The sequence below is a fragment of the Alosa alosa genome, chromosome 21 (assembly GCF_017589495.1).
Source record: "Alosa alosa isolate M-15738 ecotype Scorff River chromosome 21, AALO_Geno_1.1, whole genome shotgun sequence".
NCBI lineage: Eukaryota > Metazoa > Chordata > Actinopteri > Clupeiformes > Clupeidae > Alosa > Alosa alosa.
The window spans coordinates 17,121,041-17,142,767 of NC_063209.1; the positions used below are offsets into that span (position 1 = coordinate 17,121,041).

A 21,727-nucleotide genomic window follows, 5' to 3' on the forward strand; every position below is an offset into this window, starting at 1 on the left:
CATAGAGGGGCACGAGAGATTGCCTGACACACCCAGACTCATTATGCTTGGTAAGTATGTTTTTTCCTCTTCATTTGTATGTAAACTTTATTATTTAGCAATGGAATGGTTTTATAAAAGCCATATAACACTTGTGGTTGTGAGGTTGTTCTTGGATCTCCTTATGTGTGTGGTTACCTTTGTCTGAACTACACCCGAGAGGATATCCACGAACAACCTCACTCCCACTTGTGTTACATTGCATAAATATTATTAATCTTCATTAATCTAAATTTGATAGAATATGGGTATGGGTATTCCACTGTTTTTTTTTTTTAAGGATCCCTGGTTAGCAGAATCTTGGTCCTATCTTTTTGCAGTCTCTTCCACAGTTTGGCAGCTATAGTTGGGTTCTGAAACTATCTCTGTACCTCTGTTCTTTGAGTCTGGTGAGTGCTGCTGGTAGGTAAAAGAACCACAGCATTACAACAGTGACCAAATTTGCTAATGCTAACAGATGAAAATGAAACTTCTTTGCCCTTATCAGTTAGTGCTGGCTGATGTTTCACCATTTGGTCTATGTTGTACCAAGTCTTGTAGTTTTCATACCTTCTGACAGCACTTAGTAATGTGAAACAACAGGGTTATGGGTTGGTTGACTCCAGATAATACCTTAAACCACTGCTTTGTCATCAAGGATTTTCAGATATTCTCTATAGGGTGTACATCTGAACTCGGTCTGTTATTGCATTGTTTCAGTTTTCAGTATTTTTGAAGTTCAGTATTCAAAAATAAAGTACATTGTTTTGTTTTAGGACCCTCGCTCATGACAGCAAAAAAGATGGATGGTGTCCATTGAAGGAACAGTTGCTATTACATTCACTGGATCAGACAGTTTTCCTGCTGCCTTCGCCACTCTTTTTGCATCGTATTACGTCTTAAACATGGAATACCAAGAGTCAGCTGCATGCAATTTGGACCTTGTTCAGAGGTAAGTTATATTCTGTATGTTTTATTTTTATCAATTATAAAATTATAGACTGGAAGTTAAAATGTAATCTCACATTATAGATTTCTGGTGAGAATTAATCCGGAAGATGGAAAGAAATGCACAGCCCGACAGGGAGTGAGCAAGAAGACCGGACTAATTGTCCAGAAAAAAGCACCACCCATCAACTCCCACGTTAATAACTTCATTCGCGAGGGACTTCCGGTTGAGTGATGGAGGAGTGAGACGTGATTGCGATAGCTCTGACATATTTGTCTTTACTATAACACAAAACTCATGTAAATCCGCTCTAAACATCCTCGGAACGACAAAAAGAAACACACACAAGAGTAATATTTAGACCGACAGAGGAAAAGATGTCAAAAAAGGGAAAACCCAAGAAAAACGAGGAACAAGAACTAGGCCCTGCTCAGTCCTCGGACTCGAGTGACACAACCCAGCCACCCGGTGATATGAACGACGACGCAGACCCTCCAAACCGTACAGTGCTAGCCGCTATTGCTGCCTTACGAAGCGAAGTTGCCCAGATTAAGGGTGATATATGCTCGTCCATAGATGCACGAATACAAACTGTTTGCACCGAACTAAGAGGCGAACTTGCCACAACTAAAAAAGAGATTCAAACTTCCATTACAGCACTTGAGGGAAACACATCCTCGCACGAGAAAACTATTAAAGACCTAGAGAGATCAGCCTCACTCCAGTCCGACGATATTACTGCTCTCCAAAGTCAAGTAACGCGGTTGAATTCTGAGGTGGATAAATTAGTCACTAAATGTGAGGACTTAGAAGGAAGGTCAAGACGACACAACATTAGAATCATTGGAATCCCAGAAGGAGCAGAAGGATCCGCTCCACACGACTTTGTCGCTGACCTACTGCAAGAAGTGCTATCTCTAGAGGCGAAGCCACTTATTGATCGAGCGCACCGGACCCTCTGTAGAAGACCTGATCCGCAAGAGCCCCCAAGACCCATCGTCCTGAGACTTCATTACTATCATGTGCTAGAGGGCATACTACGGAAAGCCATCGCGGCGAGACAACTCTTCTACGAAGGCAAGAGAATCCAAATCTTTCCCGACTACCCTCCGGCCGTAGCTAAGCGTAGGGCGTTATTCAATCGCGCCAGGGAGCTGTTACGAGACAGGCCCGGTGTGAAGTATGGTCTGCTATACCCCGCAAGACTACTGGTTACATTCAACGGAACACAAACTTCCTTCACAGACGCCAAAAAAGCCGAAGAATACGCCGAAGGACTGTTTGCTCCAAAACCGTCGACTTCGACAAATGACATGGAATCTCAGGAATAGTTTTTGCTCGCTGGCTGATAAGCTTGATGACTAACGCATAACACAGCCTGCCAGAGTAGCCGTGCCTGTCTACTAACCTTAGCCTACATAATGGTAAGACTGTACATTTTCTAAATGGTAGGATACCGGGATTCTCCAAAGGGAGGTTTGTGCCATTTGTAGCCTAAACCTACGGGGAAGACTGTATTTTTTTAGTCTGGTGGGCACCTTTATGTTAATACAAACGTTAAGATGCTACTTTTAAATGTGCTTAAACGATTGAGTGCAGCCTATCTTGTTCTGTTTTGGGTTATTGATCAGTAGGCCTAGTCTAGGCTAGGCTATAGCCTATTTTCCATCTCAATACAGTTTACTAAAAATGTTTTATGTTATCCATTGTTCCCTTGTTTGACACAAATGTGATAAGGGGGATATGTTTGAAATGTACCTATATCTGATTGTTCCTAAATCAGATATTATCTGAATCAGAATGTTTAAATTATGATTGCAATTAATGTTTTGAGTATACAGCATACAAATATGTGCTGTTTGAATCTGAATTCAGGGTGTTGCAGAGCAAATAGATTAATAGACCTAAAAGTGTATATCTGTAACCTCCAATAGTTTACTGTTCCTCCTATAGATTTGCTAATTGGGTGTAGGCAGGTGTGAAATACATCTGCCTTAATGTTCGTTTGTTTCCCTTTTCTCCAATCAAGTTCTTTGGAATTAAGTTTCAGAGCTGTTAGAACTTAGAAGCAGGCCATGTGCACGGAAGTAAGCATAGTATACAGTATTTGTTCTTTTTTCTTCTTTTCTTTTCTATCTGCATTTTTATTATTATTTGTTTGCACTAAGAAGACTCGCGCCTAGGGCTGGGCGATAAACCGATTTTATCGATTAACTCGAGTGTGTAGTTCACGTCGACTTGTTTGAATGAAAATCGGTTTTCTCTTTAACATCCGCTAACGCTTCCCTCTGGCCTCCCGTAGAATGAGCTCGGCCCTCCCTCCCCCCGCATAGAGCGCGCATTTACCAAATAGTGAGTGATAGTAGTGAGTGACAACATGGCAGCAAGCAGGGAAGAACTCGTTCGAAGAAAGGCACTGTGTCATCCGTCATTTGAATTGGTTCGCGTCGCGAGGTCAGATTTAGACCAGACAACACCCCGCTGCAAAGTCTGTATGAAGTCTGTTGCTAGCAAAGGCAGCAGTATCACGACAAATTTACTGCAGCACCTCAAACAAAAGCATCCTGTCGAATGGGAGAAATGTTAAGCGCAGCGGAATGAAAAAAAGACAGCAGCACCCCAAGCACCACACGCACAGCCGCTAAAAAATACAGTCCACCGTACCACAAACGTTTTCAAACTGCATCCCATATGACAAGAATTGGCCCGCTGGAAAGCCATAACAGATGCGATTGCTATGTATATAGCAAAGGATATGGTGCCAATATATACGGTGGAAAAGCCGGGGTTCATTAACATGATTAAAGTTTTGGACCCCAGGTATGTGCTACCTAGCCGAAAGTACTTCTCCGATGTTGCCTTGCCCAATCTATATAATAGCACAAGACAACGGGTCAAAAAAGAATTGGACGATGTGTCGTCTTACTCTGCCACCACAGATTTATGGTCAAGTCGGACGATGCAACCGTACATGAGTCTCACTGTGCACTTCATTAACAATGACTGGATTCTCTTGGAGCGTCTGCCTTCAAACGGCATACTTTCCAGAGGACCACACGGGTGAAATTGTAGCCCAGGGGCTAAGAGATGCCCTCAACTCATGGAACCTTGCCGAAGACCGACTCATTTGTATGACTACTGACAGTGGCAGCAACATGATTAAAGCTCTGAAGGACAATGCGTGGCCTAACCTGCAGTGCTTTGGACACAGATTGCACAATGCTGTCGGTAAGTCTAATGGCTATCCATCAAGTGACATTTTTTACTTTAGCAAGACAATCTAAGTAAGGAATCATGTAATTAATGCATCAAGCCAATATTATGACAAATTGTATGAATTAATACATTTTGAAATTCCCCCGGAATCAATCAATCTATCTATCTATCTATCTATCTATCTATCTATCTATCTATCTACTGTATCTATCTATCTATCTATCTAATCATAATGGTATACATGAAGTGTGTGTGTGTGTGTGTGTGTGTGTGTGTGTGTGAATGAGTGTGTGCCCTTTGTGCATGTGCATTCATATTGTACAGAAATTGAAGCAAGACAAGTTTGTGAATGTAGTGGTATGTTCCCCTAAAATGTGTTTTGATTAGGCCTATGTATTTTTTATTTACTACAGAGAATGGTGTGAAGGACCCACGGATCAATCGTGCTGTTGGGGTTTGTAAAAAGGCTGTGTCTGCCTTTTCTTACAGCTGGAAAAAAAGAAGAGACATGAGCGAAGTACAGGCAGAGCTTGGTCTACCCACTCATCAGCTGATAACAGAGTCCCCGACTAGATGGGGTTCACGCCAAAGAATGATTGAGAGATTTCTCGAACAGGAGAAGGCTCTAGTCCGTGTCCTGGGTTGGGACAAGAAAAAGTAAGCCATCTTGTGCCCACTTGGCAAGATTTGGATGTGTTGGAGTCGGTAAATAAAGCTGTGAAACCACTCCAAGAGTTCACTGATGCACTCTCTGGGGAATCCTATGTCAGTGTTTCATACATTAAACCAGTGCTCCATCTGTTCAAAACCAGTCTCCTAGAGCCAGGGGAGGAAGACACAGAGCTCACCAAAATAATAAAAGGGAATGTAATGCGGTACCTTGACGACAAATACAGTGACCCTGTAAAAGATGAGCTCTTGGACATGGCCTCACTGGTTGACCCAAGGTTCCGCACAACCTACATTGACCCAGACAAGGTGGAAGAAGTCAAAAAAAGAGTTGTTGCTGAGCTGATGGCTCTACCTGCTCCCTCCAACAACAGTACACCACAGCAGCCTGGCACAGCTGTGCAGGTGCGCCAAGAAGATGCACAGCCTCCACCCAAGAAAAAGATGACTTTAGCGGCCTTCTTCAAACAGAATGTAGTGTCATCTCCCAACCAGTCAGAGGCAGAAAAGATAGAGACTGAGCTGAAATCTTACTTATTGACCCCTGAAGTAGACCCAGACACCAATCCTCTTGAGTGGTGGGAAGCCACCAACCAAATTTTCCTAGGCTAAGTGTCCTGGCAAAAAGATACCTCTCAATCCCAGCAACAAGTGCACCCTCAGAGAGGGTTTTCAGTGGGGGGGGGCATTGTTACATGCCATCGAGCATGTCTAAAGCCAGAGGTGGTAGATAGGCTTGTCTTCCTGGCTAAGAATGTTTAGAAATGTTTAGAAAAAAGCACCCTATGCTGTCATGTACAGATAACTGATGCTGTTGAATGTTATGTTACATAAGGTTACATGTCATATTACATTTTCACAGTTTACAATGGCAGGGCCTGCCATATTGCCTTTTTGGCTAGTTGTTGTTGATTGCACTTTAACTCCAAGGGAGAAATCAAAATAAACAAGTTTTTTTTTTTTTTTTTTTTGGGGGGGCAGGCATTGTTACATGCCACGGGGCATGTCTAAAGCCAGAGGTGGTAGATAGGCTTGCTAAGAATGTTTAGAAATTTTTAGAAAAAAGCACCCTATGCTGTCATGTACAGATAACTGATGCTGTTGAATGTTATGTTACATAAGGTTACATGTCATGTTTTGTGTCATGTACATGTCATGTTTTCACAGTTTACAATGGCAGGGTCTGCCATATTGCCTTTTTGGCTAATTGTTGTTGATTGCACTTTAACTCCAAGGGAGAAATCAAAATAAACAAGTATTTTTGGAACTATTTCTTTTGCATCTGAATTTGGGGGCTGTTGAGAAAATCGATTTAAATCGTAAATCGGATTTTTTGTGAAAAAAATCGGGGATTTTTTTTTTAGGCCATATCGCCCAGCCCTACTCGCGCCTATCACTTTGACCTGGCTAGAGTAATTGGGTTTGTCTTCTTTTATTTTATTAATGTGTGGTTCTGGTTGACATGGGAAAAGAGGTATGGGTTGGGGGAGGTAGTGGCCATTGGGTGGCTTACTATGAGGGGGTGGGAGGGATATGAAGACTCTACAAAAAGATTGCACAGAATAGCAATGCTGCTATATATTCAAATTCAAACAAACAGTGCTTATGCAGGATACTATAAATGACAACACCAGGGCAATAGGGAACCTTAGATTTTCTAGCTGGAATGTGCGTGGATTGAATCACCCTGTCAAAAGAGGGAAAGTCTTATCTCATCTCAGGACGCTCACCTCAGATATTATGTTTTTTGCAAGAAACGATTTGAATAATAACTCACACAATAGGCTTAGGACAAAGTGGATAGGAGAGGTTTTTCATTCTGCTTTCTCATGTAAAGCAAGAGGTGCTGCCATTTTAATTAGAAAGGGTGTACCCTTCTTACATAGCAAAACAATGTCTGATAGAGAGGGTCGCTACATCATAGTGATTGGAGAAATTTACAACATCTCACTCACCCTTGTCAACATATATGCTCCTAACATAGACAACCCAGCATTTTTCCAGAAAGTCTTCTCACTAATACCGGATGTTTCACAAACTAATTTGATTATTGGAGGGGATTTTAATACTGTTCTAGATGTACATCTTGATAGATCCTCTACAAGGAATCCCCCCAAAAACGCCTCAAGTGAATTTTTTAATTCTTATATAAACAATGCAAATATATTAGACATATGGAGAATAATGAATCCCTTAGGTAGAGACTACTCCTTTTATTCACCAGTGCATAACTCATACAGTAGAATTGACTTCTTTCTAGTGGATGGTAGACTTGCACCCTTTATACTGGACGCTCGATATCACAGTATTTTGATTTCAGACCATGCCCCTGTTTCCTTTTCCTTGCATTTAGACCACATGGATAAACCACATTCCTCTTGGAGGCTAAATCCCCAACTTTTTACAGATCAAATCTTTCGCCAATATTTAAAAGAACAAATTTCCTTGTATTTTCAGATGAATGACATCTCTGGGACCTCTCCTTCCATTCTCTGGGAAGCATTTAAAGCTTTTATTAGGGGTAGTATTATCTCATTTGAAGCATCAAGGAGGAAACAAAACATGACCAAATTAAAGGAGCTGGAAGAGCAGATCAAAACTGTGGATAACAAAAATGCTCAGTCGCCATCTATGGTTCTTCATAGAGAAATAGCAACACTAAAATACAAATACAACCAAATTATGTCTGAGAAAGTAAGTCGGGCTTTTCTGTATACCAGACAGAGGTTCTTTGAGTTTGGCGACAAACCGCATAAACTTTTAGCTCGACAGCTCAGAAAAATGGAAAATGATAGGACTATACACAAAATAAAAGCCAAAGACAACACAATGCTCACAAAACCTAAAGATGTTAATAACAGGTTCCTTGAATTTTACTCTGATCTGTACACTTCCAAATCCGCCCCAAACCCTAGAATAATTAATGATTTTTTGGACAAGTGCAAACTCCCCAGATTAGACGGGGAAGATTGTGAATTGCTGAACGTTGAGCTTACACTTGTAGAGATTCAGGTAGCCATCTCCTCGCTTAAGGGCTCTAAATCTCCAGGCCCTGATGGACTCTCTGGGGAGTTGTACAAGGCGTTTAGTGAAGAATTGTCTCCTTATCTATTAAGAGTATTTGAGCACGCCCAGACAACAGGTGTTCTGCCCCCAACTCTAACTGAGGCGGTAATAACAGTAATTCATAAAAAATGGAAAGATCCAGAGGAAGTTGGTGCGTATCGCCCAATCTCACTCCTCAATGTTGATGGGAAATTATTTGCTAAAATACTAGCTAACAGACTCAATCCCTTGCTAGAGAGACTAATTCATCCAGATCAGACAGGTTTTGTCCCTAAAGGAAACTCCACCTTCAATCTTAGGCGTCTCTTTAATATTCTCTACACAAAAAGAGAGGATTGACCTCTGATCTTGTTATACTTGCACTTGATGCTGAAAAAGCATTTGACCAGATAGAATGGCATTACTTATTTGAAGTCCTTAGTAGATTCAATCTTGGGACAAAATTCCTGTCATTAATTAAACTCCTTTATAAAAACCCCACTGCCAGAATCCTAACCAATCGAACTTTATCTTCCCCACTTAAATTGGACAGGGGGACAAGGCAAGGATGCCCCCTTTCACCTTTAATTTTTGCCCTTGCTATTGAGCGTTGGCTCAAAAGTATTAGACTAGACCCCCAGATACATGGTTACACAACTAGAGGAACAACTAGTAAAATATCCCTGTATGCAGATGATATTCTGCTCCACATAACACGTCCACAAATCACTAAACCCCTACTTCTGGACAAAATCAGTTTCTTCGGAACCTTTTCGGGCTACCGAATTAACTGGACTAAGAGTGTTTTAATGCCAGTCAGCATGAATGATCAGACACCCCTAAGCAATTTCCCCTTTAAAATCGCCTCAGAAAAATTCACTTACCTGGGGATAGAAGTAACTAAACAATATACCTCTCTCTTTCAAGAAAATGTTCTCCCTCTCATAGAAAAACTACGGTCCAAATTACTTTTCTGGAATTCTCTTCCAATCTCTCTGATAGGAAGAATTAATGCTATAAAGATGGTGTTTCTCCCTCAATTGTTATATCTTCTCCAAAATATTCCAATCTTTCTTAAGAAGTCATTTTTAAACGTCTGGATTCTTTAATCAGTCCTTTTTCTGTGGGAGCATAAAACCCCTAGAATAGGCAAGAAATATCTTTGCAAGCCTAAACATGTAGGAGGATTAGCACTCCCAAATTTCTTGTTTTACTACTGGGCCTCAGCAATTAAGACGTTCACTTTTTGTTTTAATACCACAACACATCCACCTAAATGGGTACTGATGGAACAGGAGGACTGTCATCCTTATTCAATGTCTGCAGTCCTGCTTGCCCCAACTAAAATAAGTAAATTATTATATAATAACAATCCTATTATTCACAACATGATCTGTATCTGGAAACAAATTCGATCCCATTTTAAGCTGAAACTTATTTCTCCTGCATTATCTATAGATAAGAATCCCACTTTTACCCCTTCCAGAATGGGTGGAGCATTCTCTGTCTGGAGTCAGAAAGGTATTAAATGTGTTGGGGATTTATATATACAAGGTATTTTTGCCTCATTTTTACAATTACAGCATAAATTTGAGTTGGGAAATAATAATTTTTTTCAGTATTTGCAAATCAGGGATTACATACGAAAACATGTGAAGGAGTTTGAGACTGAATCAAGTACATCTATAGATGATTGTCTGAAACTACCACCAAGACTACCAAAATTGATTACACACATTTATCACACTCTCTTATCATTAAGCTCTCCATCTCCCAACATACATAGATGCAAATGGGAAAAAGAACTTGGTGAATCAATCACAAACGAGTTATGGGACAGTGCCCTGGAAAAGATTAATACCTGTTCTTTCAGTGCAAGACACTGTCTTATTCAATTTAAAGTTATCTATATGCTGCACTTCTCAAAGGAAAAATTACATAACATTTATCCTGAAGTTTGCCCATGTGTGATAAATGCAACTCCTCTGTGGCAACTCATCTTCATAGTTATGCCTTGTGCCCAAAAATTTATTCTTTTTGGTGCAATGTTTTTGGCATAATGTCTGAGGTCATGGGAACAGTGATCGACCCAGATCCTGTACTCATCATTCTTGGTGTATCTGAAACCTTCAAGACATTCTCCAAAGCACAACAGTGTTTCATTTCATACAGCCTCATAATAGCAAAAAAACTGATCCTCACATTATGGAAGAGTGTAAACTCACCAACATCTAAGATGTGGCTTGACAGTCTTACTAATACACTCCATCTTGAAAGAATAAGGCACATTCTAAAAGACAGACTTCAGCATTTTGATAATACCTGGCAACCATTTACATCATATCTTGCAAATACAAACTCAATGCAACATCCCGTCTCTTAATATGTAGTAAGCAGCACTGATATAGTTAAGAGTAGGGTCTTCAGGGGTGGGGAAGAGGGAGAAGGGTCCTAGTCAACCTAGTATGTTCTTTGTGGTACATTGTCTGTTTTGTCTGTTTGTTTGTTTTTTTTTGTTTTTTTTTTTCGTTTTGTCAAAATACAATATCCTTTTACATTTTATGAACACACTTGTAAACAAAAAAGAGCCTGAAATGTATTAATGAATGTATCTGTATTATAAATGCTCAATAAAATACATCAGATAAAAAAAATAAAATAACTTCATTCGCTCCTTGCTGGACTTTGAATGGCAGACCTCTAACTAAGCAGTTACATCTAACAGGTTTTGTGTGTGTGTGTGTGTGAAAGAGAGAGAGAGAGAGAGAGAGAGGGAGGGGGGGGGTTAAATGTTTGTGTGTGCATGTATGTATGTGATACCACTTGTGTGAGCAGCTCAGAGAACAAAGGGGAAAAAAAGCAGGGGAGAGAGGTGTCTTTGAGTGATGTTTGTATCAGTGGGTGGGTGGGGGTGGGGACTGATTTACTTGTTTCAGACTTTTGAGTTAAAATAGTTCTGCTTTAAACATTACACTAGATTGTGTGTGACGTCACAGTGCCAGATGAAAAACAAAATGAAAAAAGATAAGAAGAGAAGGAAGGTGGTGTGTGTGTGTGTACATAGAGGAGAACTTGAAAGAAATACTTGAAGTAATACTAGTTCTGTTTGAAACTTGACAGTCTGCTCTGTACTTTTTAAAATGTAAAATTATTGAAGCAACAACTGTTCAAAATGTTGCCTTTGCATGAGTAAGAAGAGTGACTCTCATTAATGGTTTTAATGCAATATGAGTGTGTATGTGTGTGTGTGTGTGTGTGTGGGGCTATAGGTAGAGGAGGACCTGTGTTTCAAACTAATGTAATTAGTTGTTTAAATACTTGATTAAATACTAGCTCTGCTTTAAACTAAACTTTGCAGAGAGTCTCGGTCGGTCTCTCTTTGTGTAGCAAAAGTTAATGATATTGTAATGTGTGTCAGTGTTTTTAATGTGTTTCAGTGTTTCAGCTTGTGTAAAATGAATGAAATATCTTCAAGAATGATAAATAAAAGTGTTTCATGTAAGATTGTTCTGTTTGACTTAACATTTCACTTATTTAAATACTTAAACTGAATATTGTTGTCATAATATGTAAGTGTTGGTTGATAGATAAATACATTGATTAATAAATAAATGCAATTGAGGAATACTAAATTAAATAAAAAAAAAAAATCAGTAACAAAAAACAGTACTGTACTGTATAGTACAGTACAGGACAACCTTGTAGTAAAACAGCAATCACATGATTACTGTAAACTGTATTACAGTACTGTATCGCACCTTAATTCTACGGTAAAGTACTGGGTAGTGTAGAATGCACCCACACACACCGTGTACACCCACTCAAACACACACACATGCACACACACACACACACACACACACACGAGAGAGAGAGAGAGAGAGAGAGCCTGGGAACATGCAACCCTGAGTACAGTGGAAGTTGAGATGTTGTTGAGAAAGCCTGCATTACCTCATCAGAAGTCATGAGGCCACAAAACTGAAGACTGCTCTTTCTCTCCATCCCTCTCTACCTCCCTCTTTCTCTGTCTCTTTCTCTATCTCTCTCTCTCCCTCTGTCTCTCTCTCTTATCTCATAGCTGTGTTTGCGCCAATGAGAGCAAGTGGAAGCCAGTGGATCTTAGCCAACCTCAATGTCTCTGGCTACTACAGGGTTAACTACGACCAGCAGAACTGGGAGCGTCTCTTCGCTCAACTGAGTTCTGATCACCAGGTACACGAATGACCTCTGGTCAAGATCAAGATGCCACACACATCACATCAATGCTATGTCCAAAATGTGCATGTCCTAAATAGAATGTAATAGGAAAAGCTCAAGCCTTTATCTGGCATAATTAAGGTCGTTCCATGTGTAATGATTTTAAGTCAGAGGAGTGTTTTTCTATGCCACTGATATTAATTATTAATGATCAAATATTAGAGACCTCATATCTTCCCAGGAAAAAAAGATAACTGCTCAGTTTACGATGTTACATTAAGTGTACAGAAATGGGTTGTTCATTAAGTCCAATTGCTTTGACAGGTGATCCCCATCATCAACAGAGCTCAGATAATAGACGATGCTTTCAGTTTGGTCAAGTAAGTCATCTCCCCTGCTGTACTCTCTGGCTCTCCCTACTTTAACGTATACACCATCTTCTTCTGGTCACACTGTATTGTTTGTGAGGTCACAATTATTGTTACCTTTACAAGGTCTACTATTGCACTTTGGCGTGGATGGTATTCCTAAAGTTTTTGCTTTTGCTTTGCTTAAAATTTTTGCTTTGGAAGAAAATGTCAGCTGGATTAATGAATATGTAAATGTATATGTGAAAAGTAATGTAAATTAACAAAGTAAATGTGAATGTAAATGTGAATTTGAATGTAAATGCTTTCCTTGTCCTCAGAGCGAGGATCCTAAACACTACCGTGGCTCTGCAGACCACCAAGTACCTGGTACAGGAGAGAGAGTACATGCCCTGGGAGGCTGCCTCCAGGAGTCTAAACTACTTCTTCCAAATGTTTGATCGCACTGAGGTCTACGGACCGATGCTGGTATGACTGATGCAATTACTTTACATTTATGGTCATCTGTTTAAGTATTTTTTAAATGTACAGAACATCTAAGATAGTTTATCTGTGTGTGTCTGTCTGTCTGTCTGTCTGTCTGTCTGTGTGTGTGTGTGTGTGTGTGTGTGTGTGTGTGTGTGTGTGTCTGTCTGTCTGTCTGTCTGTCTGTCTGTGTGTGTGTGTGTGTGTGTGTGTGTGTGTGTGTGTGTGTGTGTGTGTGTGATGTGTTTTTGTGTGTGTGTGTGTGTGCATGAGTGTGAGGAGCAGTTTTCATTAGTTGAGCTACATGAAACAAACAAAACTCTAATCACTAATATGTCTCTTCTCACCCCACAGACCTATCTGCGGAGGCTCGTCCAACCTCTCTATGACCACTTCCAGAGTGACCAACCACTCAGCCACACTATGGCGTAAATAAGTATAATTCACCTATGTGTGATCTCGAGTTAAAGGGACCAGAGTCAGGGTTGTCCTCCACATTCTGTGTAGTGTGTGGGAGCAGATGATCAACGACTTAATGATTTTAGTGAACATGATGGCATCATTTGCTGTGGTTTGGTTTTGTATTTGTTTGGATGATTGCTTCAACCATTTTTACTCACATGACCACAGAACTTCCCAAGTGAGTGATGTTTTTGAATGTGTGTGTGTGTCTGTGTGCTGTGTGTGTGTGTGTGTGTGTGTGTGTCTGTGTGCTTGTGTCTGTGTGTGTGTGTGTGTGTGTGTGTGTCTGTGTCTGTGTGTGTGTGTGTGTGTGTGTGTGTGTCTGTGTCTGTGTCTGTGTGTGTGTGTGTGTGTGTGTGTGTGTGTGTGCGCGTGTGTTTTCTGTGTGTAGGTACACAAAAGGAATTGCGGTTTCTCTGGCCTGCAAAACTGGTGTTCCGGGGTGTAAGCAGCAGGTTCTCGATCAGTTCCGCCAGTGGATGAGAGAACCACACAACAACAGGCAAGTTTAGCAGGGACCAAGAAACACTGTGCTGTAAATCTCCTTTTCTTATTCGCTTTCATACGTCATTTGGAGAAGCTCAAGCAAATATTAGCCAATTAAATGTATGAAGACTTTGGCAAAAAGTCTCCTACAGTACGTGTCAAACACTGACAGGAATGACCTGAGCTGATCTCTACCAAAGGTTACCTCTGGCTGGGGTTGGGGTGGGGGAGAGGGGAGTGAGGATGGGGGTTGTCTGACCTGTTATCTAATACTCTTTGAATACGTTATCCGAATACAAATCCCAATTGGAATCCGAAAAAGTGATTAAACCAAAAATTCACTTCCTACTTCACGTCCAATCACACATCCTGCTTCCCCTCCACTTTTCATGTTCACCCAATACATGAGAGACCATGACCAAACCCTCGCAGCAGGATTAAAACCCTTTTGTTTATGTAAAGCACAATCAATTACCTTTGTGTAAGAAATGCGCTACAAATAAACTTGACTTAGAAAAGCTATTTCCCTCAGGCCATTATACTCCTCAACATGGACATGCCAACTCTTATGAATACCATGGACACTCTCCCATTTTAATAACATTATTATTATTTATTATTATTATTATTATTATTCAATAAAATCACTTTATTATTTTATTTAAATATGTATTATTAACTTCTGCTTTAATCTTATCTGTTTACTTAGATTCTTCTACTTTACACAGGCATGAAGCTAACCAGGCTTACATTTCACTACTTGTTATATACTAATATAACTGTGTATGTGATGAATAAATCTCTCTGAATTCTGAATTGACTTGACTAAAGCTTGACATCATCTGGTACTGAAATTACCTTGTTGTTGCCTTTGCCCTCCAGGATTGACCCCAACCTGAAGTGGGTTGTGTACTGTCATGCCATCGCTGCGGGTGCCGAGGCGGAGTGGAACTTTGGCTGGGAGATGCTGCAGAACGTCACCATGGCCTCTGAGGCGGCACGCCTGCGCAGCGCACTGGGCTGTACTAAACTGCCCTGGCTCCTTAACAGGTTTGGGTTTGACCAGTGAAAATGAATGTTAAATGTTTTTTTTATTTTATATTTTTGAGCTTTTTTGCCTTTATTCCAATAGTGAAGAGTGACAGGAAGTGAGTGGGAGAGAGAGATGGGGTGGGATCGGGAAATGACCGCAGGTCGGAATCAAACCTGGGTCCCCGTGGGCACTTAGACCCGTACATGGTATGGGCGCTGTAGCCTGTTGCGCCCCCCCTAAAGTTAAAAGTTAAAGTTCACCAGTATTTAGCAGGCACTTTTATCCAAAGCAACACAGACTCACAACGGCAGACTAACCAACTGTCAGGCCATAATGTTCAGGGACAAGACATTCACTCCTTGCACTGGTGGCTAGATATCTCCACATCAGCTGTGTATTTCTCCATTTATGTATATATGCATATTCCCTAGCAGCTTCAAAATACAGTAACACATTCAAGGACACACTTGATTGAACTATTTTGGCTATTTTGACAACATATGAGTATTGTATTTTGTAAAGAATATCATTTTGTAGTTTTTACACATGCAAGAAGAAGGGTAGCCTGGAGATTCCAGACCCAAATCTGAAAGATTAAGGGTCTGGCCATGACTAATGTAATGGCCCAACTCGAGGGGCGAGTATTGTATTCAATTGATAAACCGTTTCTGTTGCTTAGGAACGAGATAAAACGTATTATGGTCTGAGCGTTGCGTTACGTTTGCCGCTGCTGCTTGCCGCTGGCTAACCTAAGGGTTAAAGGTTAGTTACTATATCTATAAATGGCACTAGTTACATTAATATATTATTGTGTTTTTTTGCTTTAAAGGTACCTTGAATACTCTCTGGATCCCAGCAAGATACGCAAGCAGGATGCTGCATCTACCATTGGCTATGTTGCCTCCAATGTGGTGGGTCAGTCTTTCGCATGGGACTTCTTCAGATCAAAATGGGACTATCTCTTCAAGGAGTGAGTACAGCACAAACCCTGTGTGAATCTGCAATACATTCATAGAGAATATCAATTGTGTTGCCGAATCAAATGTGGAAACATACTCTCACAGCCAAATGTGAAAATTCAGAACAGACAGCTTACTGATTAATATTTGAAATGATCCCAAGAAATGCAAATGAGATTTCCTACTCTCTCAGTTTGTAGATCACAAACTACATTTAGAAGAAATTTCCACATGCAAGTGATGTAGGATTGTGTGTAGCACACATGGGGAACTAATATGATGGGCAAGGTGTCAAGTCAGGCAACAAGCAAACACTGAACTGAAATTAATTTAATAACTTCACCATTTAATACCATGAACAGGATCCTCAAAGCAAACAAGGGTGGGGCCGGGTTATGCTCCAATACCACACCTGAGTTCATCTGAGAGGCACTTTGCTTTTTGCCCGACTTTGCATTTTACTCGTTATTCAAATGAGGGCCCATAAGACTTTGAGAACAAGCAGAGTTTCATAATCTCCCTGGTCCACAGATTCGGAGGAGGCTCGTTTGTCTTCCCCTCTCTCATCACTTCGGTAACCAGACGGTTCTCCACAGAGTTTGAACTTCAGCAGGTAATGCAAATGCCAGTCGCCTTCACCGGATTTTGCCATATACCGGTACTCCAACACCAGACCTGTCATGTTCGCCAGAAGTTTCTGCTATGGAACTAGCAATTATGTTTAACTACTTCACCTATTCTTTTTATGTATGTATGTATGTATGTATGTATGTATGTAAGTATGCATGTGTGTGTGCATGTATGTGTATTACGTATGTATGCCTTTATGTGTATTTATTATTTTAATGGCACATACATACATACATACATACATACATACATACATACATACATACATACACACATACAGTACATACATATATACATACAAGTTACAGTTATTAATTCGACTGTATTTTACAGTTGCTGGATTTCCAAAGGGACCATCCGGACCTGGGCTCTGGGAAGGTAGCGTTGGACCAGGCTATAGAGAAGACCCGGGCCAACATCAAATGGATGGCCGAGAACAAGAAGGCAGTGCTGGACTGGTTCAACTCTCAATCTGCATCATAGGACAGCAGAACAGTGCGGGTGGTGGTGGGCCTAGCGGTCTTGGATCTGCACTCCCAAGGGTGTCATGCCAGACCGCTGTGGGTTGGATACCAAGGGGCTGGCTGCCACCCTCACTGAACCCCTAGTGGCCTCCAGGGGAACTGTACTTGTAATTAGTCTGTAAGGCACTCTGGGGAAGAGTATCAGCCAAATGCCTAAAGAGTCTTTCACACAAACAACGATAACTGTAATGACAACAATAGCAACGTAAAAGTATCTCTCTAGCTAATATGAACCAACGTCCACACATAAACTACAACAATAATGACATGAAAAATTATATTGGGATTGATAAAAAGCTGACAGCCGATCAGAATCCATCATATTTTAGACGTCACATTCATCAACAAGGAGAGACTTTCCTTATCACTCATATCGTTATAGTTATAGTTATCTTTGTAGTTATCGTTCCTGGTGTGAACGGCCCTGAAATAAATTAATTGACTGTGCAGCCGGACCTCAGCCAGATCTGACCCGGGACTAAGCCAGATCTGGCCCACGTTAGCTCCAGAGCCTGTGGCTATTAGCGATGTGTTTGTTTTCCTCCTCTGTGGGAGACGTGACATTGCACAATGGTTTTCGGCCCAGTGTGCACTTCCTCCATGTGACAACGCAGGCGCGGAGTGTTCCACCCTCTTACTTCCCCCTCATGCTCTGCTGCCAGGAGGCCCTGGCTGTTGCTGAGGGATTCATAACACCAAGTGATCGTGTTAAATCAAAGTCTCAATGCACACCAAGTCTTGATTATGTCCCCCATTCTTATTTGTATGACTATGCTATTTTGATAATGTTTTATATATAAAAAATGACTTGGAAGCAGTAAACTGAATCCATCCAATGTTCAATCATTTCTTGTCTTGAATGGCATGAATGTGTGTACCGGTATGTTTGTATGTGTGTGTGTGTGTGTGTGTGTGTGTGTGTGTGAGAGAGAGAGAGAGAGAGAGATAGAGAGAGCATACAATTTAATTCACTGAACAAAATTACAGTGTTACACTCTTTGTACTGCAGACACAGATGACCAGGTTCATTGAGCAAATCAAAATCATGATTTATTTTTTAATTTTCAATAAAACAGATACCTGAGCATACCTGATTCAAGTAACCCTGTCCTGTGCTTTGTCACTCAAATCAAATCACTGTATCCTGTTCCATTGCAACCGAGGCTGATGTAAGTTTAAAACAGAGGTAAACCTCAGTGTGTGTAACTGGTCTGTGTGTGTGTGTATTGGCATTCTTTTGACCCTTTATGTTCATGTGCGTAATATAACCGTATCTACTCAACCTCAGGAGTTGCTCAGTGCTGTAGCGGGAGTGCAAATTGGCGGTTTGGCTCATTTGAGGAACGGGAAAGGGAAAAGTACATTGTGTTTCAGGACAAACGACACCTTACTGCACAAAACAACACTTCCATCATAACCATCAGCACTTTCACATCCTGCTGGCCTGTCCAAAAACACTCACACTAATAATACATCACACTCCTACTGGCTGCCATCTGTTGCACGTGCCACCAGACCCCCACCACCCAACACACACACACATATAGTCTATTTCATATGCTATTCCTCTCAGAGAGCCCCACTCACGGCTTGGAGAGAGGCATCTTTGCCAGCCAGGTCCTAGTTAAGGGAAACATGGCGAGACCAGCTATATCTATGATGCTGATGCTCTCAATTATCCTTCCTCAAGCCTGTGCTGCGCTTGCTGCTATGACAACAGCTTTAGGGGTCATAGAAGACAAATCAGCTGTGAGCCCACAGACAGAGACAGCACCCCAGCCCTGGGAGAGGTACCGCCTGCCGGACACTCTATCTCCGGTCCACTACAACATCACTCTCTGGCCTCGTCTGACGAAGAACGAGCACGGTCTGTACGTCTTCACTGGACACTCTACTGTGGACTTTGAGTGCGTGAAGGAGACAGACCTGATCCTCATTCACTCCAGCAAACTCAACTTGATCAAGTCCAGCGGGCATCACGCAACACTAACTGGACTTGGTGGTGCAGTTGCACCAACTATCAAGACCACATGGCTCCAGGAGACAACAGAGTACCTGGTCATCCAGCTCAACAGCAAACTAGAGCCAGGAAAGTCTTACCAACTCTACTCCAGCTTTCAGGGAGAGCTGACAGAGGACCTGAATGGGTTTTATAGAAGTCATTACAGCGAGGGTACAGAATCCAAGTAAGAACATCTAAAACATTTACTAATGTTTAGCTGTGCCTTGTTTTTAATATTCTCTTAAGCCGTCACAAACATTTCCATGTTCAAATGTTTAACTGTAACTGTAAACGTACACTTTAGCTATTGTGCCTCGTCTAGTTACATCAATGTTTATGTGACCGCACGAGAGGCCCAATTTGTTTTTAAGACAGTTGTTGATACCACAGAGACTGTAAAATGAGGATAGAGGTGCATTCATAGAGTTGAATACAGCTGTTTTTTCTCGCCTGAGACTGAAAGCTACATTCATATACAACCCGAATTCAGTAGTGTTGCTGGCATTCATTTCAAAACATATTTTTTTGCAAAAAACAAATATCATTTATCTCCTTCAACAGCTGATATGTTGTCTTTGAACTATTCTCAATTAAAGATATAGGGTTGACATAATTTGTAAATCATAGCATTCTTTTTTTATTCACACTTTAGAAAGCGCCCCAACTTATTTGTAATTCGGGTTGTAGTTCCTAGAGTTGGTTACAGCTGTTTCCTTTCTCCTGAGATTGAAAACTACACTCGGACAGTTGAACTCAGCTCGTTCCTCTCCCCTAACACTCCCGCAGAGTGGTCGCTGCATCCCACCTGCAGCCTACGGACGCCAGAGAGGTGTTCCCCTGCTTCGACGAGCCCGCACTGAAAGCCGTTTTCCACGTCGCTATCATACACGATCATGGGGCCAGTGCTCTGTCCAACAGCATGGAGACAGGTCAGTGGAGTAGTCATTCACAGGACGTTATCACTTTTTCTATTTCCTGTTTGTGTAAATGTTTGTTCTATTTCCTGTTTGTGTAAATGCTTGTTATTTGCTCATGTATGCAGTTCACACAGGGGGAAAGGAGAGATGAAAGTAGCATCATAGGGTTTAAAAGTGCAGTGCAGTCCACTGATTTAATCAAGTGCACTTATTTTGGTCAAATTCAGCAAACTGCGCGTCACAGTCCTCTAGCTGTCCATTAAAGTACACAGTCCTGGAGCTGTACATGGGACACACATATAGAGTCCATATTAGGGCAAAACTAAGTTCTAAACAATTCCAAACAATTAACATGTTGCTTCAGAAAACATGTTGCTTTTGTCTGATGAATTTAGTTGGTATTTGTAACCCATCTTGAGTGTGGATGGGGGTGAGTCTGAGAAGCCACTGTTGAGCCCTGTGGAGGTGTCATGGGTTTAATTCAACAAAACACTGATAAAGGAAGGTGCCTGCTAGATAACCCAGTGAAATGCTCTTGAAGACTGCTTTGTTGGTGATGATTTCCCACCACAATTGTTGGTGATTTTGTTTTTAATAAACAGGCTTGGTTGTTGATTGGCCGCTTAGGGAAATCCCCTACCTATAGCACAAGGTATTTAATAATTCAGTTAAATTTGAAATGCTTTATTGCCAGGTCACTCGTATTGCCAAAGCAGTTATTATATAATACTATAAATCTGGACAATTTATATTCTCTGTTTAGGGCTAGGTAACATGGTAACACTTTACTTGACAGTATCGACATAAGAGTGACATGACACTGTCATAAACACATAACACTGTCATGACACATGAACCCTAACCCTAACCCTAACCCTAAACCGAACCCTAATCCTAATCCTAACCCTAACTTGTTATGACAAAAACCTTTAATGACCCCAAAAACCCTTAAAAACACTTAATGACAGAAGTGTTATGTCATAAACGTTTATGACACGTTCATGACAGTGTCATGTCACTCTTATGTTGATACTGTCAAGTAAAGTGTAACCGTCACTAATCTACTTTAATGTTTAGTTTCTTTTTTCCAATGTTCTAAATAGGCTTCTCTACATTGCTTTATCATTTGGTTTCCTCAGATTGTTTTTTGGAAAACAGTGTTGTCGTGAGACTGGTCAGAGTGTGTTTAGGGCAGGGCAGTTAGCCTCTGCAACAACCAATGCAGGAAATTGTTTTCTTGGCTCAGCTCTTGGGTTTGGAGGGTTTTGGAATAAAGGATGTCTTATGGGCTGGATTTAAGGTGATTAAAAAAGTGCTCTTTTGTGAATCTTAATGATTAGTGGGTATCTGGTAATACTTATCCTCTGTATATGTGAGAGATGTCAGGGACTATACAATCTAATCATCAGCAGCAGGCCAAGGATCATGCAAAGGCAATGTTTAAATCTAGTGATATACAACACGACATTGAGAGATGATATTTTCATCTTGTGAGTCTAGAATCAGAGGCTTTAACTTCTCACCATCAGTTCCACATTAAATGTGTTCCTGAAATCTGAAAGTTAAACTGTAAACTCTTAACATGTGAGCTTTGTTCTTGTTGCTGTTGTTGTTTACAGATGTGGTTAACATAACGTTGTTGTTCACAGATGTGGTTAACACAACATTGTTGTTGTTATTGTTTACAGATGTGGTTAACATAATGTTACTGTTGTTGTTTACAGATGTGGTTAACATAACAATTGATGGACATGATGTTTCTCAAACCACCTTTAAACCAACAAAAC

At 40.8% G+C, this 21,727-nt stretch overlaps 3 protein-coding genes across 5 annotated transcripts in view; all 3 read left to right on the top strand.

The window, feature by feature from the left end:
- Positions 1-18,120, top strand: part of LOC125286060 (aminopeptidase N-like) — a 38,731-nt gene extending 20,611 nt beyond the window's left edge. For all 3 annotated transcript variants that reach the window (XM_048230747.1, XM_048230745.1, XM_048230746.1), the window contains exons 13-21: positions 11,976-12,109; positions 12,419-12,474; positions 12,783-12,930; positions 13,282-13,355; positions 13,781-13,891; positions 14,758-14,925; positions 15,738-15,878; positions 16,399-16,480; positions 16,831-18,120. In XM_048230747.1, coding sequence (XP_048086704.1) covers positions 11,976-12,109; positions 12,419-12,474; positions 12,783-12,930; positions 13,282-13,355; positions 13,781-13,891; positions 14,758-14,925; positions 15,738-15,878; positions 16,399-16,480; positions 16,831-16,980 — 1,064 coding nt within the window. In that variant the 3' untranslated portion in view covers positions 16,981-18,120. The remainder of the gene's footprint in view (positions 1-11,975; positions 12,110-12,418; positions 12,475-12,782; positions 12,931-13,281; positions 13,356-13,780; positions 13,892-14,757; positions 14,926-15,737; positions 15,879-16,398; positions 16,481-16,830) is intronic.
- LOC125286061 lies at positions 1,184-3,035 on the top strand. Its single transcript, XM_048230748.1, has 2 exons — positions 1,184-2,391; positions 2,997-3,035. The coding sequence occupies exon 1, from the start codon at positions 1,345-1,347 to the stop codon at positions 2,296-2,298; it is 954 nt and encodes a 317-aa protein (XP_048086705.1). The 5' UTR covers positions 1,184-1,344; the 3' UTR covers positions 2,299-2,391; positions 2,997-3,035.
- A 449-nt stretch (positions 18,121-18,569) lies between the features above and the next one.
- The window catches only part of LOC125286108 (aminopeptidase N-like), a 19,988-nt gene continuing 16,830 nt past the window's right edge, over positions 18,570-21,727 (top strand). Inside the window, exons 1-3 of the mRNA XM_048230835.1 lie at positions 18,570-19,207; positions 19,810-19,952; positions 21,665-21,727. The exon at positions 21,665-21,727 is cut by the window's right edge and continues 77 nt beyond it. Of these exons, the coding sequence (XP_048086792.1) occupies positions 18,579-19,207; positions 19,810-19,952; positions 21,665-21,727 (835 nt within the window). The 5' untranslated portion in view covers positions 18,570-18,578. The remainder of the gene's footprint in view (positions 19,208-19,809; positions 19,953-21,664) is intronic.